The 20,056-nt window shown below is 38.1% G+C and overlaps 1 protein-coding gene across 1 annotated transcript in view; it reads left to right on the top strand.

The window, feature by feature from the left end:
• LOC107100916 (receptor-type tyrosine-protein phosphatase S-like) overlaps positions 1-20,056 on the top strand; it is a 109,616-nt gene that overhangs the window by 17,645 nt on the left and 71,915 nt on the right. Inside the window, exons 2-4 of the mRNA XM_015399595.1 lie at positions 4,452-4,663; positions 9,776-9,921; positions 13,615-13,756. Of these exons, the coding sequence (XP_015255081.1) occupies positions 4,519-4,663; positions 9,776-9,921; positions 13,615-13,756 (433 nt within the window). The 5' untranslated portion in view covers positions 4,452-4,518. The remainder of the gene's footprint in view (positions 1-4,451; positions 4,664-9,775; positions 9,922-13,614; positions 13,757-20,056) is intronic.

The raw sequence follows: 20,056 nt of genomic DNA on the forward strand, positions 1-20,056 counted from the left end.
CTAAAATAATTCATAGGAACAAAAGGTACAATTATCAATGGTACTTTCTCACAAATAGCAGGGTGCCGTAAGATACAGATCTGATCTTTCTCTGAGCGCTCATTGCTTGTCGTCATGGCGACATGCCTTGTGAGATCATCCCACTTGTGGTGAGAGGCATCAGTGGGTAAGGTTGGGGGTTGAAGCGCTGGGTGGGGACAAGGTGAAGGGAAAAACAAAACATGTTATCTTCCGAGTAGGGCCCCAGTGGAGCAGGGGCAGCTTGGATGCCACCTAAACAATGTTATTTCATCAGCCTGATGGAGCACAATAAGCGGTGTACGTTGCACCACCTGAGCTGGGGTGTCATTATCTACTTCCCCGCAATAAACAGCAGCATGTATCCCCCATCAATCTATCTGTCAGGCTGACCATCTGTGTTGCTACACTGAAAAAGGTAATAAGACCAACCCCCACTGTCTGCTCTCTGGATGCTGAGCCAGATGATCACAGGGAGCAGTTTGTAGTATGTTGGGGGGCTGTTGGCTGCAAAGATTCCAGTAGACCTGAGTCATGAGGATTTCCATGTTCTCAATGCTTACTCACTTTAACTCTGCTTATGCAAGCAAGCCAAGTGAGTTATTGTTCTTTATATTTGTGTCCTGAGAGGATGAGCCTGCTGCGCTCGCAGTGTTTAATGCCATTAATGCTGTGGAGACATGCCCAGACTGGTCTGCTCTGCTGCTGCATCTGCGAGTCTGTTTTGGCATCTTCTCTCATCATCCACAGCTGTAGGATGGTGTAAGTCCTTTTGTTTTAAATGTGTCAATGGACTAACAGCAGCTGGAGCAGCCGGTGCAGGACAGCTGGGGAGAGGAAGAGGATTTTCATACGAGTGTGGATTAGACTGTCTATAAAAAAAGCAAAAGAAATGAATGATAGGGTATTGCAGAGGAAGACGGCATCAAGAGAGGAGAGGTTAACAAGGAGGGCGAGGAGGAAGTGGATGGGCGGGAAGTGAAAAGGGATGAAAGAAACTAGGGGAAGAGGAGATTTCAGGAACATAGAGTCTAATGCCAGAGTGCCATGTAGGAGGAAGATGTTGGGGATTACTTTGAAGGATATGTGACTAAAGAGGAGAGATAGCAAAGAGGGTTTGCCAGCAGGTGAAAGTCAACAAGGAGGAGTGGATAAACTGAAAACGATCCTGTGGATCAGAAATGGGTCAGGGAAAGACATTAAGGATGCGGCAAACCCAGCAAACGAGATGAACCAGACAAGCACCGGAACACACAGGGTGCACCTAATGTTTCAGTGGCCATGTGGCTGTGTGCAGAACAGTGACCCTGCTTAGATTAATGCAGGGAAAATTGAGTTTCTGTAAGCAGAGAATTTACTTAACATGCTGCCAATGGCGGCTGAATGAGCTGTGATCTGATTTTTCTTATCATGCTCAATTGAGAGGGAGAAAGCTTTTCTATTCAGCTGCTATTACCCGGTGTTAGATAAGGCGAGGGAAGAGTGGCAAGAATAAGAGCCTGTATCAGATAGACGTATTTTCAGCTAAGCTATTTTTAGTTTCGGAGAAGGCAGACAGTAATATGTTTGAGCAGGTCATTAGCCCAATAAGAGGTTGGAGGAATCTTTGATTATAGAGGCCCTGTTTTTCATAAAGCAAAGCAGCCACTGCTGCTCTTCTGTTTCTATCAGTATGTGGGGAAAGTCATTGACAAAGCAGCCCTTAATGTTGCACGTATTTATTTTAAAATGCATCGTTTAGAAATATTTTGCCAATCTTTGATCAGGAGGTACTTATTTAGTTCATACTCGCTCGATACAAGACATAATGACATAAGAACAGACATTCTGAATTTTAAAAAGGGGCTGTCTATGGTGCAGCAGTAGAACATGAGATCCATGTACCACAGTTTTTCGACTCAGCTGTCCCTGGTTTGAATCCCGACTCGAGGACAAAGTAAGTGCAAAATAAGTGTTTTGATAAGGTTTCCAATATCTAGAGCGTGAACAAGTTCTGAAACGTGTAGGTTGATAATTTTATCCACAGTCAAATGAGTTCTTAGTGAACCAGGCTGAAAAGCCACTTAGTTCCAAAGAAGCCATTACTTTCTCTGCCTCTGTTGTTTGATGGAGCAAAGCAATGGCATATATATTGGTAAGCAGAGACAGCAGCTGCTTACGGGCCCACGACTTCTTAGGGGCCCCATCACTGACACCTGGTGGGTCCCCTACGCAATTCTAGAGTAGGACGTCTCTATGCAGATGTAATGGTGTGAAAAATTCATCTTAAACACACCTGATACTGAAGTGACTGACCGCATCGGACCATATCTATACCGTAACACATGCCAGATTTCAACATGATGGTGAGCCGTTTAAACACGTCACCAATAGCAAAGCAGACGGTGGTACTTTTAGTTGCTATATTGATAACTGTGTATAGTTCATTAGACGGTTGGTTAAAAATATGCTCATATAATATGTTTCAAACCGCAAATAAATATCTTAAAAGAACGATGTATTTGAGTATTTTAATTTTTACATTTAGACTTGGAATTATTGGTTACCCAGAGTGTAGATTGAAACCATAACCGTTACATACAATGTGTTAGCCACGATGGATACCAAAATCAGGTACTTAAGCGGAAAGAAGAACTGCTGGAAGAATGGAAAAAACTTCCCAAAAAAAACGGTTTTTTTTTTAAAGAACCAAAGAGGGAAAGGTGGACGTTGCTGCTACAGTGAGTAAAGATTGCGACCAGGAGATGAATGGAGAGAACATTGGTGAGGGGAGGATGGATTAGCATCTCCCTGAAAAGAGTTTTTGGAACTTGAGATGTCTATAACATGTGGTGGGTCGCTGTCAGCAATGGTTCCATTCTAGGTGCGCAGTCACTATTTTTTCAGTTGTGATGTGTGATCATATACTACTGAGAATTGCATTATTGTATCTTCTTGGACGATTTATGGAACTGTCAGCGTATCCTGAACCTTTATCACGTGTTGTACTTCATATGGGGCCCACCCTGATAATGTTGCTTACTGGGCCTATTGTTGTGTCGTTATGCCATTGGAGCAAAGGGATAAAAAGGAGTGACTGTGCTGTACTCTGGCCTTCCTGTTATCTTCTGAAAGTGTCACAGTTTTTGTGGTCTGAGTGAAGCTTAAACAAGTCTTAAAATATTGTGAAGAATACAGTTCTACGTAGATCCTTACATGTATTTGCCTTCTCTGATTTCATTTTTTTTTTACACGTTTGTAATGCTATAAATCCCCTAAAGAACGACTTCCTACAACCAAAGGGCGCTGTCCATTGCGTGACCCAGTAGCATGTGTTACATGGTTTGGAAAAATTGCTTTTTAAGTTCCACTGGCCAAGGCCAAGCAAGATTAAAATAATCTGATCCCTGTTACAAGCCAGTTTTTAATGTATATCTGTTTATATGGGGATCACAGCCTGACCTGTCACCTGCATTATTTCTCCCTAGGGGCATATATGTTATCTTGTATTGCTATTTGAAAGCAAGAATATATGCATGTGATGTATGACAGGTCAACAACGGCCCCTTTCACATTTGGCCTCCCCACCTGCGCTCTGACACATCTTTTGATGAGGGGTGGGGGACCGGAGAGCTCGATAAGACTGAGGAGTTATTGACTCGCTGATGCCGAGCTTCGGCACAGCTTGTCCAAATCTCTGTGAGCAGACAGAGCTGATTTATGTTGGGGCTTCCAGATGTGTGTGGCTCTGTGTAGATGTGTTACGTGAGCGTGGAGAGTAAAATACCAATGCTAACGCCCCCAAAGACTTTGGATTATCAGGAGGGGTTGCAGATGTATTAAGCAGCAGTATTTCATTCACTTTCAATTGAATTTTGTTGCATTCCTACTGACCTCCAAACCCTTATTGTTTAAATGTTTTCCATTACTGTCACATACTCTTGATAAATTACTGCATTAACACTTGTGTGTGCCGGCAGAACGCTGAAATACTGAACGCTGAGAGGGAATTAAGCAGAAGCCAAAATGAAATTATTAGGGTGTCTAAAGGGGGAAAAAGGATGCTTAAATCTGTATCATTGCAGCTCATTTCATGGCTCACTAGAGAAGGAGACTTATTAATACAGAGGCAGTATGCTGAAAACTGTTTTGTTCAATTTCTTGCCATAGCTATTGAGTGGTGGCTTTATTGTTCTGGCATTAGTTCCATCAGACGGCCTGGTTGAGCTTCTAATCTCAGAGGTCAGAAGTGCCAAGGCTTAAATCAAAAAACCTAATCCCACATTTGCATAAAATTTCCTTTGATGTTCATACTGATAACTCTTGCAGAATAAATATTTCTTGTACACTAACCTCATCATGCATTAAGGTTGAAGATATTCAGCCCTGAAATTAAGAGCAGTGAATTAAATACCACAGAAATGTTCTTGACCATCGTCTTTTTCTGTTTGCAGAGTGCCTACCCCTGATGAGTAAAGCCGTACCTGCATATTAGTCGTCAACCAACTCAGTGACGGTGCCATGCCTTCATGTAAGCCAGACAGAGCTTTGGCCCAGTCCAGGCGACCCATCCTTGGCTACTGCCTTTGTCCTTCTCCCTTGTGTCTGCTGCTGCCTTTGATTATCCTCCTTACCAGGCCTTGGAACAGCGTGTGTCAAGCACTAGGTATGAAGAGTGATCTACTATACTTTCCTCTTTTTTCCATTTTTCCCTTTTCATTCCAGCATATAAAAGTCAAACAATAAGTGAGATGTACAAAAACATGCTTTTACATAAAAGTGTAAGTACATGTGCATGCTCTGTGGGTGTCATTTGAGAAGAGAATCCCGGCCTGTCAGTAAATCAGCTCTGAACTGTGGCATTGTTAATGTGTTTTGATAAGGCGGGAGGTCCCATCAGCATGTTTCTCATCATCTTCTTGATTACAACATCTCAACACATTTCCTGCATCAGTGGTTGACACACACATACCCCACACACATGCACACGAACAGTTTTTCAGCCAGACTTGGCTATCACTTCTCTGAAAATGCCACCAAGCTGAATATTTTTTTTGATGAGAGATAAGATATAGGGCTAAAGATGGAGCTAAACCCTAACGACATTTGAAATTGGAAAAACTGCTTTTTTCCCTGATTTCTCCTCCTGTCTAACCAACATGGGATACTAGCTGGGGCGTAATGATACATCCAGCTCTCTAAATGAGACAGTACATAATAATTAATTCATGAGATCAAGAAATACAATTTTTTTTCTAAAAATACATAAAAAGTTTCACAAAATACATTGTTTTATGAAAATAATTCAGTCTAAGTTTGACTTGTGTATATATTAAAGGTTTAAACCTGAATCATTTTAAGGAAGCCACAGGAGAGTTCTGGTATCAATATCCGAATACCAAGGTTTAACCTTGGTAGGTTTTCAAAATAGCTAAAACAATATCACACCTTTTCAAAGACCTTTAAATGACAGTCTTTTAAGTGCCAGAAAGTGGGAGGGTTTGCCTACACTAAAACCTGCTGCTGTGCACTGCTTGCTTCTTTACTTTTACCTTAAAAAAGAATGCAAAAGATACTGACAATCATGGCATGGGAACTATAGGACTATGACCCATTAATCTAACTAACATACTGCTGAAAAAACCGATTGCAAGCTGCATTTGCCATACTTGTTAAACAGCTTACTGCTGACTTGCTGCTCGAAGATAATAAATAACTGAGCTTATATCAATTTGTGAGTAGTAACTTATGTTGTTTAATAAAAACAGAGCAGTAAATCATTTTTTTTGTTCTCCCAGAATGATCAGTTGAATATAAAAGTCAAGGGTCTTTCTAAAGACTTGTAAGGGTGCTTAGTTGTTCCTAATGTGTTTCTAATGTAATTTCTAATAGTGGTGGCCTAGTGGTTAGGGCATAGAGCTTGAAATCCTGAGGTTCTGAGTTTGAGCCCCACTCCCACAGACTGCCACTCTGGGTCTCTGAGCAAGACCCTTAACCCTACACTGCTCCCTTGGCGCCCCACGATGGCAGCCCACTGCTCCCCAAGGGGATGGTTTAAATCAGAGGTACATTTCTCCGATGTGAGATCAATAAAGTAAAATTATTATTATTATTATTATTATTATTAATTAGTGTTGCGCCAATGCCATTTTTTGGCCCCGATACCGATACCTGATACATAACTGTGCAGTATTGGCTCATACCGATACCATCTGTTTGAAACTGATGTGTGTGTGTGTGTATATATGAAGAACTGAATACTACATCATGGCTCAGTAGAACTTTTTATTGCCTACCAGGAGTGGGTGACAATAGTTAAATAAACTTATGGCTCTCAAAATGGTATCGGTGCCCTATTTGTTGGTACTCGCCAATACCGATACCACCATTTTAGGGCAGTATCGGGGCCCCGTCCGATACTGGTATCGGTATCGGTGCAACACTATTATTAATCATGTCTATGTTTTATAAACATGCATTCTGAGCCAAGCGTCACAAAAAAAAAAAAAAATTAACAAACAGTAGGTACACGGTGAAAATAAAAATTTTGTAATGTTGAACAAGTGTTATATACTTGTACCCCAACTTAATTAACAAGTTATCTAATGCTACCACCAAGAACATCACTGATTGTATTCGGAGCCTGTGCTCACCAAGACAAAAATGGCATCCCAACAGATTTCAAACTGGTTTGTGTAATATCTTTATTCAGAACACACATTAAGGTCCTTAGGGAGCTAAAATGGTGTCACAAAACAAACAAAAGCTAAAGGCACAATGCTGTACTATCGGAGCAATTAGTTATATTAATGCACCTATAATAGAGCTTGTTGCCCTTTTACCAGTCTTTTAATAGATAGAAAAAACGGAGTCCTCAAATAAACAAAGTATTTCAGCTACTCCTTCTTTATACTGGCCGAGGTTGCTAAAGCACTCCTCTCCTCAGGTTCTTGACATAAACAAAGAGGACTTATCCCACTGATGTATGCAAGTTTCTATGAAAAATGAAATGTAATCAGGAAATACAGAGCTCCAAAACTACAGCAATAGTTTTGGTTAATAAACCCAGAAACCAAATCAACCTAGACCAAAAATATGAAAATAGTGAATTATAAACCAAAAAATCTTCAGCAGTTCCACAACAAATACTGCCACATTAAACAAAACGTACTGGAAAAAAGGAGAAAACTGAGCAGCATCTAAATATGTATCCAAAACAGGAGCCAATGAGACTAAATTAAATATTTCTGAGAAGTTAGACTTGAAGTACAAAAACAAAACTGTAAGCTAAAAAAATGGATTTTGCAATATAATTCCCCTTTGATTTCACGTTGCTTGATCTAAGCCCACTGAGGTATTCAATCAGATTAATCTTTATGCTCCTGATAAAAGTCTTTGTTTCCAATCTCTTGATATCCCTTAATATGGAGACTTAATTAACATTTTTGTCAACATTAGGCATATTATCAGTCATCTCAATTAACTATTTCCGATTACTGCTTTGAATTTAATCCAACCCAGTCTGCAAAAATGCATGGTTATTTTATTTATAGTATCTCTAAATTTAACTTCCTCATACCAAATTATCCTTGTAAAAATTGTATTTCTCATAAATTGCCACACTTCAGTTGCCTTTATTATCTTTATACCACATGATTTATTTTTCCTCTTTTTTGTCATTTTGAGCAGGAGATGAAAACAAGTTTGACAGGAGAGAGGCACAACTAGGAGAGGATACATTATTAAAACTAGCTTAAAGGCTTGTGAGACCAAAGCTGGCTGCTCTTAATACATTTGCCTTAAGTACTGTCATTTAAGGTAGAACAAAATTAAACATTTGACCGGAAGATATTATCTAACTGAACATTTCTGTAAGAAAAACTACAGTACATCGACTGATTATAGGCCGACCTGAGGAGAATTTCCAAGTTCCAATTACGTTTTTGTCACTTGGCGTGTCAGAAACACTAAGACATTGTACCCTGTTATGTCTGAGCTCAGCAGTTGTCAGTCACTCACCAGAGTGATTACAAGTCACAAAGGTGTTCCATTAACATCTAACCAGTTGGCCGTCAGCAGTAGATCTTGGCAGTGGAGTGAAACCTTTTATTAAAAAAGACAGAGGTCCTTATTAGGCCTTTATTTCCCAGGAACATCGAGATCATAACAAGTTTCTGTTAAGTGCAAATCCATTCAGAGCCTCTGCTTTGTAGGGCTTTTCCCCGGCTGTCAGAAGAGGCTTAAGTTGTGCCAGTGGGATCAGTTTTGCACAAGGATTGGTGCTAAAGTGCGTTTAAGAGAACATAGAAAATATTTTGGACTCAACACAAAACCAAACATACGAGCAACATACGAGCGTGTTCAAACCCTGAGACTAACATGGAAATAATTCATAATCCAATAGGAGGAAGGCTCTTTCTGCCATTACCCCCTGCTTTATTATTGGCAGGGAAATGGTGCAACTTGCATTCAGTTGTGTTTATGTCTGAGGGTCTAATAGGCAGAAAATATCCTGTTCCTGCGTCTAAATACGTCGAGGATAAATTTGTTCAGTCAGATTACTCACTATGTGCTTTATGCTCCTTACTGCTCAGGATTATGGCAAGCATAAAATGAAACCGCATTATATCTGACATGCCAAACACAGGATGCAGCAAGCAAAGGAGAAGGTTTTTTTGTCATGATGTTTTTCCGTCTCTCGTCGAGGCTTTGTAGAGAAAACTTCAAAGTGTTTTGTCTGTCCATTTAAAAGAGAAATGAGTGGGAAAAGAATTAGACCCACTATCTTCCTGTTGTTTGATAGAAGAGTGTTAATTTTATTTTTAATATTATTTGTGTTTTCATGGCTGCTGTGTCTTCAATCAGCACAGCATGACCTCGCCCACCTAGACGCAGGGGAGGAGGGATTCAGGTTGCTATGGCAAGGGTCATCCTGACTTCGCCCTGATGGATAGCAACGATTCGGCAGCTGAAGAGGAGTTAAGCTGGGCACCATGGCAACAGGCCACATACAGATAGCTAGGGGTGGATGCGTGAGGTTGTTTTACCAGTCTGACTCAGCTGCTGCGAAAAGTGTAGGTTTAGTACTGTTGGTTCAATATCACACTTGGAAATTGCTGTTTTCTTGCAGAGGGCAACTGCAATACCTTAAAAAATAGCACATTCCTATGTAATCCCAGAAAACGTCCTGCTGAATTGATCCGTCAAGCAGGAAGTAAATACAGAAGTGTTGGTGGGATATTTAGGATCAGAATACTCCACATTTCCAAATCCTCCCATAGGTGAGTGGCATTCTGCAGGAACAAAAATCACGCCTCTGGTATTTATACATTTAAACCAATTACATGCTGTGAATCTTCAGCCAACACTTCTCCTACCTGTGAAACACTCATGTGGGATGACAGCCTGTGCTGCATACAGCTCTGTGTTGCCCTGCCGGAGAGAAAGGGGGGGTAACGGGTTTGTAAAGAGAGAGAGATGTTCCTCTGAAGCCCAGCCCCATCTTTTATTTATGACCCACAGGAAGTCCTTCAGCTTGTCCTCTAGATGATACCCAGGAAGTAAGCACAATGGCGCAGCCGTCAGGACACAGTTCAGTCTGACCAGTCCCTGAAAGGGAGATGGGGCGGGGCTCTGCAGGAGGAGGAGGGGTTCCTACTCCTGGTTTTAGCAGTTGATTTGATATTATCTAAATATTAAGATGTGGATTTCATACTTGCATTTTTCTCTTGTCTTTCTTTTTTCCCTCTCTCACCTCTGTCTCTTCCCTTTCTTTCAGCTCCACCGAGGTTCACCAAAATTCCCACAGACCAGATTGGAGTGTCAGGGGGTGTGGCATCATTTGTGTGCCAGGCCACTGGCAACCCCAAGCCAGTCGTCTACTGGAACAAGAAGGGCAAGAAGGTCAACTCCCAGCGTATCGAGGTGGTTGTCACAATGCACAATGTCAGCCCACATCACTGCTTAATATCTACAGTATTTCTGTGAATAAAGAGTATTTATGTATAAATATTTGTACCTCGAATAACCTACCTGAAACAAATAGCAGGGTTATAAAGCAAATAAATAATAATAAAAAATTATTTTCTTCAAACTGATTTTTTTTATTATTATTATTATTGTTCTTAGGATAAATGTGGAGATTCCTGAATAGTTTTCGGAATTTAATTTAGATTAGTCAAGGATAAGTACACTTTGGCTTCTATTTTTAAGAAGAATTTGTTTGGGGTATTATTAGGGTCTATATAATTATATAGGGATAAAAAGTAAATAGACAAGACAAAAAAAATCTAATTGACAAACAAAAAAACAAAAAATGCTACACTATTTTATTTTTATATCTAAGGAATTATTATTCAAAATATTATTTACAATATATCTAGTAGTTTTTATTTGCTTTTCCAGAGTTTAAAGGAAGGGCTATGATTCTATTCTCTGTGTTGCTCTGAGGAGCTTAATAGAAAAAAGGGCAGGGATTCAAAATCTTGGAACCACTTTTGATCCATAACCCAAACCCAGTTACATTTTTAACAAACCCGCTAAAAGTTGCTAAGCACCAAGTTCTAAAAAAAAATAAATTACTGTACTGTTTACCACAGTAAGGTACATTTGCCATATAATGCAAATCAAAACATTTATTTCAACTATAGACAGCTTTGAACAGTCCTCATTCTAGTCAAGATGGCAATGGTTCTCAGTGGGCTTGCTTGTTCTTTCTTACCATGTTTACTGGGCTTGATGCATCTAATATGTGAAACTTGATTATAAAACTGCCAACAACTGAAAGTGGAATATTTAGCAACTAGGAAATGTTCTGACTGGACGTAGGTTGCAGTCTTGATGATATCATCCTTTAATTCACTGAAATCCTGAGAATGAATCATTGTTTAAGGACCATCTGGGGAAGCTGCACACATTGGTGATGGATTTTTTTGCAATGAAGGAGATTGGGATGAACAAATCACTAATGTGGAGAGTCGACTCTGTACTTTTTGAAATTTCAGGGTATGTAATATTAGACAATATTAAAAATATCTACAGACTTGTTTCTCCTGTAGCTATATTTTTATTTCAATACTCTGCAATTTTTACAATATTTAAAATTTGTTTTTAATTGGGATTTTACATGAGTAACATGTTTGCAGAATATATAATGCACTCTAAAAAGTTCTGCTTAGTATTTTGCAGCTTTATATGCTACATGTGCACTTAAGCTAATTGAAAAGTTCAAGCTGCGAAACACAGAGATGCTCTCATGTTTATTCAGTAAACATGAAGCTGGTTCCTTCACTTGATTAGGATTCTCAGATAGTTCTGACTGAAGCAGAAAATGAATAAATAAAAATCTGGCAGCATTCTAAGGAATATTTTTTCCATCTTACCTTGATACTCATGTATTTTGCATGTAAAGGGTCGGGTCTGCAGTTACAAAGCCCAACTGAAAAGCCGCCAGAAAAGCCATATCTTATCCAGGATTTTTAACAGTCTTGTCTAAGTTCTTACATAGAATTTTTGCTTTATTCCTAACAAACGGATGCTTTGGCCTACCTTGATATAAGGGAGCATAACTGTCTTGCAATTTTTCAATGCTATCTTTAACTTCAAAGCCAATATTTAACAAAGTTACACAGTTTGTTCCATTTGATTCTGTGCATGATTGTGGCTGTCAGCTTTATTTTTGTTTTAGATATTTAATGCAAATAGTCCTCTTTTCTACCACAAGCAAAGCAAAGAGCAAAGGTGACAAATTAAAGAAAAAATTTAGGCTCTCCTTTAAACCTTAAGAATTACACGTGACATCGGGGTAGGATCTACGCCTTTAAAAACACGCATGAAGCATGTTTCTAAATCAACAGAAGAGATAGATGTTTTTAACACTCAAACGCTGTTGATTGCAATGCTCAATCACACACATATTTTTTCATCTATTTAAAGATATGTCTTTTTTTCAACAGGGCAGCAAAGCAATTACAACCTATGCCAGTCACAATTTGCATTCTGCTCTCCAGCATTTCCAGATGTTAAAGAAAGTTTATTGGCACTAGATCTGCCATACTAGTGCCAATAAACTTAAACTTGAAGCAGAAGGTCCACAAACTTTAAGCTTAAACTGTTCCAGGGCTGCAGCAATGAACTTATAAAGACATAACTCAGTCTTATATCACAATAAGCAAACACATGCATTCTATACAACTGTGAGAGGACTTAATGTCTAACAAGTAGCTTCATTTATCATGTGTAGAGCAATAGAAAATGCTTTTTCTGATCATCAAATATACATGACAAGAGATTGGGATGGAAGCTTTTAATAGTGCTTCAATTTGTCCCTTAATTTGATTTAATTGGGGCTAAAACAAAGTGGTTGAAGATAAAAAGGAATCTAACTATAATACCTTAATTTGCAGTGTACTAACTTCTGCTATAATGCTATTATCTTGATAACATGCTGTTATTTTCACTTACTAAATCAGAAAAGGATTTCTACCTTCTGCTGTATGACGGCTTTCTAACCCAACCTTCTACTGGTATCATTACAATCACTGAATATCACAAAGCAGGCTTAAATCAGAGGCAAAGTGAGCTTTGGCTTAGTTTTTCTGAAGATGTTTCAACACTGACTGAAAATTTACAAAGACATCACACACTATGTTTATATTTCAGAATCCAAATTAATCTACTCTGAAGATAAATATTTATATAGCGCTGCTAGAACCATTTTTAGGAGCAGCTCTCCTTTCAGTTTTCAGAAGTAGACGAACAAAACAACTATGGCTTGTACCCATTTAGTGCTCTTAGTCATGTGCAGTCTTCATGAGAAAGAACTCTTCAAAAAGGAAGCTGTATTTCAGACAGAATGATACGAAATGCACCACAACAATGAAATAATTTTGCAGATTTTAACTGAGGTTTAAGGTTTCATTCCTGAGCTGCTTTGGCTTTTCTGTCATTGTGAAGCAGGAAGCATTCTTTTAAAAAGATGGACCTTTAGAGTGGTAATTGGTAACCTTTACAGGTCCGGATAAATTAATTACTTTCTACTTTGAGCAGAATGAGGCCTGCAGTGTAATCTAGCTGCTAAAGTAAACTTATGACTCCATTACTTCAGTATGACAGATTAATGGGAGTGATAACAATTTTCTCAGCTACCTTCAGTCAAACAGTGTGAATAAACTGCACATTATTTTCAAATAATGATTAGAAAGAGGTAATTCAAATTCACACAGTACTATTTGAATTTCACCCAAGATCATATTCACCTTTAATTTGAAAGCACACATATTTGTAAAAAGCTAAATGATGCAAACAAGGGAGTCATCCAAGGAGATTCTCATTTTAGGTTTATTGCAGGAATGTGACTTAATTGTTTTCTAAAGATTAATTTCAAAGTGGTTTGGATTCATCAGTGTTTAAGAAAGCTAATAACCAGGCTCTGAAGCACATTTTACTGGTACATAACTTATCTTGATAACTTACTGAAACAAAATCAGGATAGCAGTGCTATAGAAATAGGATTCTCTGATCAGAAGAAAATATGTCTCTTTTTATACAAATTAAAGTTTTAATGCTTGCTCTGCTCTGACTAATATATCCTGCTCTGTGAATCCTGTGGCTGTCCAGACCATAGAGTTTGATGAAGGTGCTGGAGCCGTGCTGAGGATCCAGCCTCTTAGAGCTCCTCGAGATGAGAACGTCTATGAGTGTGTGGCACGCAACAACCAGGGAGACATCGCCATCACTGCAAAGCTGGCCATTATCAGAGGTAAGAACACAGGGACAGGCTCCCTTTATTCAGTTGGACACGTGCGTCCTCTTACCGCTCTTCGACAATGGAACAAAGCCACACCCCACCTTCCACATCAGGCTGCAGTGAGCTGTTCTTTTTATAGTCCTTTGGAGTGCAACCAAGCATGAACTGGTCGCAGTGAAGGCCAGCTAGTCTGTTGGCTCAGGGGTATTTGAGCATTCCAGCTTGCTGTAATCATTCCGCTTCCTGGCCAGAATGAGGGTGTTAATCTAATGTCTACAGTCTCCTTGCAGAGAGACCTTTCTAAGGATTTGGCCCACCAAGTTGTGAGTTTGCATTGCAACATGTGGCTGTTTGCCGGGGATTTGGCCACTGGCTAGTGGCCCAGCACAGCTGATGTAGCTAGGTGAGGAAAGAAACAGTGGTTTCCAAGACGGTTGCTTAAACATGAGAAATCATTTGATTATGCCTTGCTCTGGCAAGCAAGGCTTTCTTGCCAGGAGTGATTTAGTAGGAGAGGAGAATATGGGGGAGCTGGTCAAGAAGAGGTGAGAGGAGCTATGATGGAGGGATGAGGAGGTGTGGGTGAGCCGAGCAAACCGAGTGGATTGTGAGAAACAATAGAAATGAAATGGGATGTCAAAGGAGATCGGGTTGGGGGTGCAGAAGATGGATGAGGACTGTAGAGCTGGCAGGGCTATGTAGTAAGCAGAAGGCTGGTAGCCCAGGGAATAGACTCCTGCCCATCTGTTACTGGGCCCATCATCTCTGCACACATAGCCTCAATCTAAAGCACATTACCACAGAAACTGCACCTCAAGGGTCAGCCTCTTTGTGTGTGTGTGTTGCTCTCACTTTAGTTGAATAAGCTTTTATTTCTCTTGGCTTTTTTTTTTCTTATTTCATGATGACATTCCTATTCTGTGTCTTGACTATAAAAATGCTCTGCCTCAGATAACGTAATGCAGGGCATCATTAAATGAATATTTACTCAAAGCTGTTAAGCCATAAGAATTAGAAAAGTCTTTCTGTTTCATCTGCATGCTGATTTAAAGTGAGCTCATGAAAACTACTCAGACAACCCATATCAATTACTTGGACAGAAAGACAGAAAATTCCAACAAGAATTATTTTTGTTTTCGTAAATCGCGAGCTGTAATCAGCCCAGTATATTCCCGGCGGTTAGGTTTGTAGTAATATCATAAATCTATCCAAAGCCCATCATGGAGGAAAAGTTACAAGATTAACTAGAGTAGTAAATGCTGGAATATCAGGAAAAGCTATTCTTAAAGGTATTGTGGAGGATCTTTGCAAATTTTTGAAAATTCCACTTTAAAAAAAATGCACATGCACAACCCTGTATCCGCTCCTAAGAGGGAATGCCTATTAAACACATGCGAGAGAATGCACAAGTGCATTTCTCCTCATTTTACTAGCAGGAATGTAAAATGGATTTCTCCAAATAGCATGCCAAACTTGACCCCTCGACCTGTGCTTTCAGTGTGTACGCCATCGCATTAAAGAATCTCCCAAAAACACTTGTTTTTTCTCTGCTGAAGCCTTTCTTTTCTTCTCATGCACTTCGTAGACAATTTTTCTCTTACGACCCTTGGCGTGCTTCAATTACTGGCTGAAACCGTAGCTTACCACACATGCACCTGAAAGTGCCCATGCGCAGAAACGTAGCACTATAATAACAATTTGGAAAACCACTTATTTTTTATTATCAATCTGGAAAAAGAACATCCTCCTCTCTACCTTTAAAGGCAGATTCTGAGTAAGGATAGAAATTGTTTTTGTTAAAGAAAAAGTGAAATATGTAGATACATTTGAACTCTATACCAGTAAGCAAATATAATACTATTTATATTGTTTATATTGTTATTTATATTATACAAATATAATCACTATTTTTGGTACCAGATATTTTTGATGCTTATATAGAGAACCTCAGTTGTACATGTGCTACTAATTAGGTTATTCCACCCTGCTGCTTTCCCAGCTTGATGAACACTACTGTCAATGAGAAACACAGACGTGCCTTACTGACAAAAAATCCAACAATACACCTCCTACTAATGGGTGTGCTTTCGTCATGAGACACCATTTTTATGTACAAATGTTTATATAAATCTAATGTAATTGGTCACATTGATTTCCTTTTGATGCCATGAAAATGTATTTTATTTGAGAAGATGGTGACAGAGACCCAAGGTGATACAAACAAGATGCGATGCTGAATCTTCTAATACCACCTCTGCTATTCGTGACAACCACATTACCTTTACTTTGGTAATTGTTCTGTTTCTTTATCCTGATTTTTTATGACGTAAATGTTGAAGAAGCATCATCTCATCTCTTCACCTCTAATTGCCAGAAACTGAAATTTGGATTTTAAAAAAGCAGCTTTGTGTTTTCGCTGCTGTAGGACTGTCTTCTCATCACTCTCATCTGTATGTCCTTCAGAGTGACAGGCAGGAAATTGGCTGCTGTATCAATAGAAGCTCCTAATATATAGCGTTTTTCTCATTCAAATGGTTTCCCAACTCATAATCGTCATTTTAATCAATTAGTAAAGATGCCATAAATAAATAAATTTTTAAACATAATATATATCTTTGAAGTGCTAAACGTGTGTTCAATATTTTTTAATATTTTATGAGATTTTTTCTATATGGTGTTTTATATTTGTAAGCATGCTTTAAACGGACATTTTTTTTGTGAGTAAGTGTTTTTAATTTGTGTCTGTATGTATTTTCAGCAGGGCGTCATGTTGAGAATAAAGATTCTATATTTTAAAGCATCACTGCTCGGCATAGAATTTTCTAAGTCAGTTTTAATCAGTAACAGTTATACAGCTTTCTTTTAACCATAGATAATCAAATGATGTCTGACTGATTATATTAAGGGAAAAGCTTTTTTTTTTTATCTCTGTACTGACAGGTGGAGCACATGGCATATTTGGCATTTTAAGAGGCTAACCGTTAACCAGTCGCAGCACTCTCACTGTTTACCAATCATATCTTGTCTGTCATCCTGTCAACATTTCAGTTTTTTTTTTCTGCTGGGTAAACAAAAGGCTGCCACAGCAATGATTTACAAGTCTGTGTTTGTGTTTTGGGGGGGGGGGATTCTTCTTCTAAGTGCTAATTTAAATGACTGTTGTCAGGAAGCCTGACAAGCAGATTTTATAGGCCAAATCTGTAAATGCAATGTACTAATATCTCAAGAACAAGTGCCTCCAAAAAACCCACCATCATTATTTGGGCCGGTTAGATGTACTCTTCACTGACAGAAAAATAATTAGACATTTGCAGTTTGTAGAGTAGGGATAGTAGTTAAAAACAAAAGAATGCATTTTTAGATTATTTTTATTTTCATTCAGCAAAAAAAATAAATAAATTGTTACCAAACACCAAACAATAAATGTGTTATTAATGTAATAGACATTAGACAACTTTTATTGTCATTTTGTATACACAGAGTCAAAACGAAATATCGTTTTGTATAATAAAGGTTAATTGCCAGGATGGTTTATCTAAAATGCTGGCCAAATGGAAAGTGGGTAGAAATAATTGTGAGTGGAGATTCCCAGTTTTAAAACAATCCTGATGTTTACCCTTTGAATATTTGATACTACAATAGCTATGATATATAATCTCTCATATCCTTTTTTTTTATTATGGTGTTGCATAAGAAAACAATAAATTATTTATGTGTATATGTTTAGTTTTATGTAAATATATATTTATTATCCCATAATAGGCCTCAGAAGGATCTTTTTTTGCCTATAATCATATCCTTCTCAGCTTCAGAGGTGGGGGGGGGATGCTGGCTGGGGTCTTAATGAGTTCAGATTGTAGCAGTGGTTTAGAAAAGCTTCCGCTGTCAATCTCATGGGTTTATAGGTATTTAAAGTGTTAGTAAAACGGCCTAAAAAGCCTCTACATCAGGCAACAAATTTGCTGAGTGTCATTTAACAAGCCTTTCTCCTTAGAACATTCATTAATTATTTATGAGCAGAGACGACATTACACATGTACATAAATGGATTAGAAAATTCAGTTCAATTTAGCTGTGCTTATATAAAATTACTTAAATGCATGTAAAAGTCAAAGTGCTATTTAGCAAACAAGTGGCACAAAGAAAGGAAGGATTTTCAAGGAAGACATATGAAAACAGTCAGGAAAAGTTTATACAGTAAGCTTGATTTGCAATGGAAGTATACAAATTAGTAAAATATGTTAGTAATATCAATCAGTATTATTAATATCTATCAATAATACCTGTAACTAATATAGATAAAAAGAATTTAAAATTCCATAAAAGTAAAAAAAAAAAAAAAATGTTCTGCACGAGTTGTTCAATAAAAAATGTAAAAAGGATTAAAGAGTCAGAAAGCTTTACCTCTGACTCAAGTCTTAAAAATCTGAGAATGACAAGTAATCCAAGCGTGCTCTTTGGCATGCTAGGCTTTCAATCAGTCTTAGCTATCCTAAGCAATTGAGGAAGGTATGTAGTCAAAGTAGTTTTCAATAAATTCTGAATTCAGTAAGAGGTCACTATACTCACAATACTAGTGTAGAAATATCATTAGTTCTCACAGCCCCCTTAGGATCTCTTGCCCTAATATTGTGTATCAGCTGAGGGATAACACCCATCTATAATTACAGTAATCAAACACTGAATTTTCTGTGTCTGTTTAAAAGAAAATGTCCCCTAATTTAAGAGCTGTTGAAATGTTTTTGTTGAACTAAAGGTGAAAAAGACGAAGATAAGATACTCAGTAGTTGTGGTGGAAACTCCAGTAAAGGTTTCACACCCTTTTTTTTTAGCACTTGGTTAGGTATGGGTGACAAAACTTTTGGGTTAAAGAAAAAAAACCTCAGATGCGTCGAAAAATTTATTTGACATCAATAATTCAAGGTTTTGGAAATGGGACCCTACCCTTCTTGCAGCAGCTCATTACTTTACTTTGGATTCGTAAATATTTGTAGAAATTTGGAGTTTTATAATTGCATTTCTTTGTACTCAAGTATTATACAGTGCATAATCTAAAAAAAAGCACAGTTAAAATACAGATAAACATAGCATCATCATATTTTGTTGCACTGCTCTCAGCATGTCTGATGATGACGTCAAACAAACAAACAAAAATAAGAGAGAGAATGTAAAATGCATCCAGGTCTCTGAAAAGTGTTTTTAATCATTTTTGTACCTTGTAGTTAGGCGTTCTTTGATCATTAAAGGACACTTTCAGGACTGAAATTACATTGTTTATGGTGACCTGGAATAATATTCGGTTGCACAATGAGGGTAGTGACATGGCTTCTCTCTCGATCTGGGTAGTAGTACAGAAAAGGAAAAAGACTTGCTTCAAAATAAAAGCCAAGGATTTTTTTAACAGTTAATCCTAAAAAATTGTTGCAACATTTTGAATGGTTAGTCCCATCAAGCACCATAAAAACAATTTCCCCACCACTCTCTGTGAGATTTAGGGTCCTGGGGTCTAATTTATAAAGCTTGCACGGCAATAACTTGCATATGCAACTTCCACGCAAAGGAAAGTGTGCATTCCGGTATACAGGTATGCAGATTTTGAATTCAGTGGAAACTAGAGACAGAGATGGTGACTTTAGGGGAACTGAAGCCAGATTGTATCATGATCCAAAACCACAGTGTGATAAATACTGTTTCACCACTGCTGAGCTAACATTTTTCAAAAATAAAAAGTTCATAAGCAGCTTAGATTCAAACTATACTATAATAAGCACAATGCTGCCTGGATATCCTTGTCAATCTGACCAGTCCCCACATTAGACTCTAAAGGTGTTAATAATTACACTTTATTTTAATAACAATGACTACCAAACATTTTCCTTGGCTGTAGTTGCCACTGGTAACCATTAAATAAACAACACAGTTCACAATGACTTTCATGTGGTGCATTGCATGGACAATTTATGGTTGAATGTGGGCGTGCAGAGGGACGGACATGAGGTGTACACAAACTTTGAAGCATCTATGAAGGAAAATTGCTTGGTTTTGTGAGTGCATGTGGTCTCATAAATCAGGATGTTTTTTTCACCATACGCCATTTTAAAAGTCTTTGCTGTATGTCAATGTTATGTATAAAATTAATGCTATGTATAAAATGAGATCAGTTACCAACTATATATATATATATATATATACACTATATTGCCAAAAGTATTTGCTCACCCATCCAAATTATTGGAATCAGGTGTTCCAATCACTTCCATGGCCACAGGTGTATAAATTCAAGCACCTAGGCATGCAGACTGTTTTTACAAA

Source organism: Cyprinodon variegatus, unplaced genomic scaffold (assembly GCF_000732505.1).
Source record: "Cyprinodon variegatus isolate N-32 unplaced genomic scaffold, C_variegatus-1.0 Scaffold1028, whole genome shotgun sequence".
Lineage (NCBI taxonomy): Eukaryota > Metazoa > Chordata > Actinopteri > Cyprinodontiformes > Cyprinodontidae > Cyprinodon > Cyprinodon variegatus.